Source organism: Nilaparvata lugens, chromosome 1, assembly GCF_014356525.2.
Source record: "Nilaparvata lugens isolate BPH chromosome 1, ASM1435652v1, whole genome shotgun sequence".
Lineage (NCBI taxonomy): Eukaryota > Metazoa > Arthropoda > Insecta > Hemiptera > Delphacidae > Nilaparvata > Nilaparvata lugens.
Window position 1 is genome coordinate 47,158,215 of NC_052504.1, and position 4,573 is coordinate 47,162,787.

The window sequence follows — 4,573 nt, forward strand, 5'->3', positions numbered from 1 at the left end:
GATCTTTTGATGCAACAGTAATAAATTTCACATTTGAAGGTAAGAATTTCATTTTCTTTGGAGTTTTTTAGAGATACATTCATATAACACAGAACATGCGCATTTCGTGCAAATTAACATAAATATATATTTTTGTTTGCGTTTTTTACTTATAATTCTACATTAAAGAATAGGTTACAATAATTAAATAACGATATTGCTTTGATTCTATACATTGACTCTAGGATTTCGCACACATTGGTTGGTGGGACGAAGAAAATTATCGAACAGGCGTTGGTTCTGAATAGATTTCTTGATCAATTCTGTATTTCGAGGTTATATTGACGTATTTTATTCAAATAAACTTTGTTTATTTTCTTTCTTCCTATTCACTACTAACTTCACCTGATTTCTAATTTACAATTATTTTCTGTTGATAATATAACTCTTGTTTCTGTTTTCCAGTTGGGCGGATATAACTAGGCGATTGTTTCTGTGATGATTGTAGCATGAGGCGGATGGCTTGATCAGGTTGGTAATTTCTTAAAGTTGTTTTCAGTTTTATTTCTTCTGTTATTAAAGTTGATAATAATTTCTTCATTTGATGTGGATTAATAATATTTCCTTATTATCTGAGATGCAGCGAAGTTAGGTTATGTTTATTAGGCAGCAGTAGAAAGATGCTAGTTTGCAAAGATGTGATTCAATGGGTAGGCTGTGACTATGAAGAAGTTTGATAATTGGTGTAATTCACAACGTAGCTTCCAGTTGATTAAAAGATTATTATTTCCTCAAGCCCCCATCTAAATTTGATTCCGGTGTTATTCAAAGGTCCAATTCCAATTTGCAACTATCCGTTTTATCAAACTTGGCTTAAAACGAATGTGCCTGCGAAGTAGGTAGATCTCTTCAGCCAATGTTGTCCTTCTTTGTTTACCGGTGACATGTAGTTTGTTATTTTTAAACCTGACATGCCGGTGGTGTCTGTGGGTTTTTTCAAATGATCTTTTTCTTCTCTGCATGCTGGTGTACGGTCTGCTTGACTTTAACCGGACATGACTGCGGTGGTTGTAGGTTCTTCTTAATATTATTTTCCTGTTTTCTTGAATGCTGGTAAAAGATTTGATGTAGGATTTCAGCCTTATATGACGGCGGTGTAAATGCACTCTACTAGTTGGTTTTCTTTTTGACGTATTGTAATTCTTCTTGTTTGTGGTTTTGATTCATGGTTTTTCGGTTTTTGTTTTGATTTTGATTTGTTGTGGTTTCTGTTTTACTTCTATTGTTTTGTGGGTTATCTTCATGAGTATTGGGTTTGTATGTTGCAGGCGCTGTCTTCGGTGGAGGGACAGTGATGTGGGCGGTCGGCGGTCCGGGCTGCTCTTCAACGTGGCGGGCAACGTCCTTGGACTCCTGGTGTCCAGCGCGCGGTGGTACGAGCTGTCCCTCTATGCCACGAATGATGTCCTCGGCTTGGCTGGTGATGTCGTCCAGTCTCTCTCGGCGTTCGGCGGGGTGCGGCGCGACTTCAGTCTTGACACTCTCGGTAGGTTGGTCTTCCATATATGTGTCACGTTCGTTGTCTGTTTTATGACCTCTCCTTCGAGTGTGTTTACTTCCGCATGCGTGGGTTCAGTCTCTGGTCCAATATTGATTTCCTTTGCATGACACTTCTCCTCAATTTGCCGTCCTAATATCTTGCTTTCTTCCGCTGCTCCTTCAACCTTTGTTCTGATTTTTCAAAATCTTGTTCACTTGCCTTCTCCATCTGTTGGGTTTCCCTCTTTAATTCTTCTCTTGCTTGTTTGTCGGCTTCCCTTGCCTGTCTGATTTCTTCCCTCCACTGTTGGGTTTTCTTACTCAGATTGTTTATTGCTTCATTTGTTTTCTCATTCATCTTGGTTATTGCTTTCAGGAGGGTGTCCATATCCATGGCGGGATCGGGTGTACATCTAACGGTCATCCGCTGGTTCTTCATCCGAGCAACGGTACGAGAAATGGGAGTTCCTGTCTCGGGGGCGTCGTCGTCCGTATGCTCTCCCGATGTTTCGTCCTCCGGCTCTTGGGCTGCCGACGGATCTTCCACTAGGATGCAGCTCTCCTCCACCTGTGTCGAAGATAATCATCCAGTACATTGGGATGGAAATCGGCGGCTGCGGTGATGGATGCGGATGGCGGCGAACATCGGGTGAGATGTCTTCGGTGTCCGACAGACTTGGATTGACCTGGTCGTTTCCTGCCATGTTTTGTGAGAAAATAATGCGACGAACGTGTGCGGTGAATGAAAAACGTGAAAGTATTGACGTGATATACAAAATAATTAATAAGAAATCCAATAGAAATTGCTATAGCTTCGTAGTGAGTGAAATACAGAAAAAAGTGGTTTAACAATGTGTTCAGTGATGAAATGAGTCAAGTTAGCAATATCGTTAACATAAAAATGACAAGACATACAGGATACACGTGAACACTTATGCGGTAATACAGGTACGCCTCTTATAATTTATTATTACTATTATTATAAATATTTTACTTTTATAATTTCTTGCCGCAATTCTATATATAGGCTAGTATTCTTCGCAAAATTTTATATAAAAGCAGTGATACTCTGCTTAATTATTCCGCAATATATCCGTGATTTAATTTTACTTCCCTCTTTATGCTTTAAAAACTTTTAAAAATGTAAATAACTTCAATCCTCTTTTCTGTAAATTTTTATAAATTGTTTCAATATAGACCTAATATTCTTCAAATAATATGACCTTTCTTATGATATCTCTTATACCTATGACTTATGGTATGACCAATTTTCGAATAACACGATAATAAAATTCTGAGTTCGATTTTTTCTCTAAAAATTCATCAATCGATAAATTTCTTTTCTGTTCAAAAATTGGGTATGGTACGTCTTGTTATTTTATATAACAGTGAACAGTTAATACTAAATTCGAAGAAATTCACAACCATGAATTTTTCAAAAATTTCCCGTTGTCAGCGCTATAGTATACTGAGCAACTAAATAATTCTCGTAGTCGATTATCCACCTCTTCAATGCCTATCACTGTTGGGCGCCAAATCATGTGGTGAGGTATTTGATGGCTTCACACATGTAGAGTGAATCTTGTACTGAGTCAATGGTGTAGCGGCTATAAATTTTGTAATTGCGTGCGTGGACGCTGAATGTACACCAGACTGATTGATTCACTACAAGATTCAATATAATTGTCGGAATCGCGGGAGGCCTAAACGCTCGCTCACCCTTGATTCTTCTAATGACAAATTGTATAGTGATGAAATTTTTATAAGTAGTGTAGCGATCGCTAAACACTGAAGACGGATACCTTAAAATTATTACCTGTGAAGAATGAGCATACAAAATCATACAGGTCGAGCAAAAATCCTGATGTAGCTAATTTACGGGACTGCGTCTCTAATAAGTTCTGAAGGATTAAAAATACGGTATTTGAACCAAATATCGTCCAGAATATATTTCGAGAACAGAGTCTTGTTGGGTTTTAAGCTCTATTGTAGGAATTTATATGATCTATGGCTGCCTCTGCTGTACAATTGATGCATTCGCTCCAAAGTCGAGGTAGGTAACAGATAAAAGCTGATGTATGAGCAGGTAAGGACAAAGACTAAATATCTCGATCTGACCCCACTCGCTACATCCACTTAGACCTGTTCCAATATCCAGCTCAATTCAATTATTTCAATGATCGTATTCGATCGGTTCTTGATGATATAGAACGTATCAGACACAATAATTGACAGGCTTAAGAAATAATCGAACTCAGAAAGCGAATTAACAAAACTGAAATATATTACAATAAAATATGTAATCATACAGTGCAGATTCAGAATTCGATTTACAGGTTGATAATAATTTAGTATTAACAGAACAGTTAAAAATTTTCTTGTGCTTGCATGATACCATGCGTGATTCAACAGAATTTTACGATTGATAAAATTGAACAATTTTGAAAGAATAGTGAAAAAATGAATTATAAAATATTTTTAAAAAATGTTCGGGGTCGTGGTTCAGGCAGCGGAGGATAGTTAATCAACTACAAATTCTTATAAATTCAATATGAATAAATTCTAGACTCTTAAATGCTAAAGCGCTTGTCGGCGTGGCCAATAATTTAGCGAAGAAAAATTTATGTTTTTCTGCACTGAAATATTTTCGAAGCGTAGATTGGGGCCCCTTTTAAAACTTATAACTCACGTGAATTTCCTTGGCGGTCGTGGTTTTCTTCTTTAGATCAAAAATCGTTTGATCGGCGGCAATCCAGGCTTCGGTTTCAGCACGTGGGGAATTTTAATTTAAATATCTCCTTCACCGAATTAATTAAGGGATAATTTACTTTAAGCTTTTAAATTTATCGATTGATGAAAACAGAATTTACAAATAACAAATAAATTGGCCTAAAATATCGGCTCACAAATAGAACATTTAAAATCGAACAAGAAATTTTCACAAATAGGTCTTTGGTAACTATAAAAGAGATCTGCACGGTGAGGATTTCAAAAGGGAAGTGCTGTCCTTTCTCCAAGCTCCTTGGCTAGACCTTGCTTCTCAGAATCTCGATGT

The 4,573-nt window shown here is 37.2% G+C and overlaps 1 protein-coding gene across 2 annotated transcripts; it reads left to right on the plus strand.

Annotated features, from left to right (window-relative positions):
• Positions 1-340: 340 nt before the first annotated feature.
• Positions 341-2,094, plus strand: LOC120353007. 2 transcript variants are annotated; one of them, XM_039435428.1, is made up of 3 exons: positions 341-510; positions 1,308-1,525; positions 1,895-2,094. In XM_039435428.1, the coding sequence occupies exons 2-3, from the start codon at positions 1,334-1,336 to the stop codon at positions 2,066-2,068; spliced, it is 366 nt and encodes a 121-aa protein (XP_039291362.1). In that variant the 5' UTR covers positions 341-510; positions 1,308-1,333; the 3' UTR covers positions 2,069-2,094. The 2 variants fall into 2 exon arrangements, with proteins under 2 accessions (XP_039291362.1, XP_039291372.1); XM_039435438.1 differs by lacking the exon at positions 341-510 and having other exon boundaries at positions 1,258-1,525.
• The last annotated feature ends 2,479 nt before the right edge of the window (positions 2,095-4,573 follow it).

Excerpts from the sequence above, each read along its gene's own strand:
- LOC120353007 (XM_039435428.1), top strand. The coding sequence starts at position 1,334 with ATGTGGGCGGTCGGCGGTCCGGGCTGCTCTTCAACGTGGCGGGCAACG. Across the intron at positions 1,526-1,894 it reads CTTCAGTCTTGACACTCTCG|GAGGGTGTCCATATCCATGG; the intron begins GTAGGTTGGTCT and ends TATTGCTTTCAG.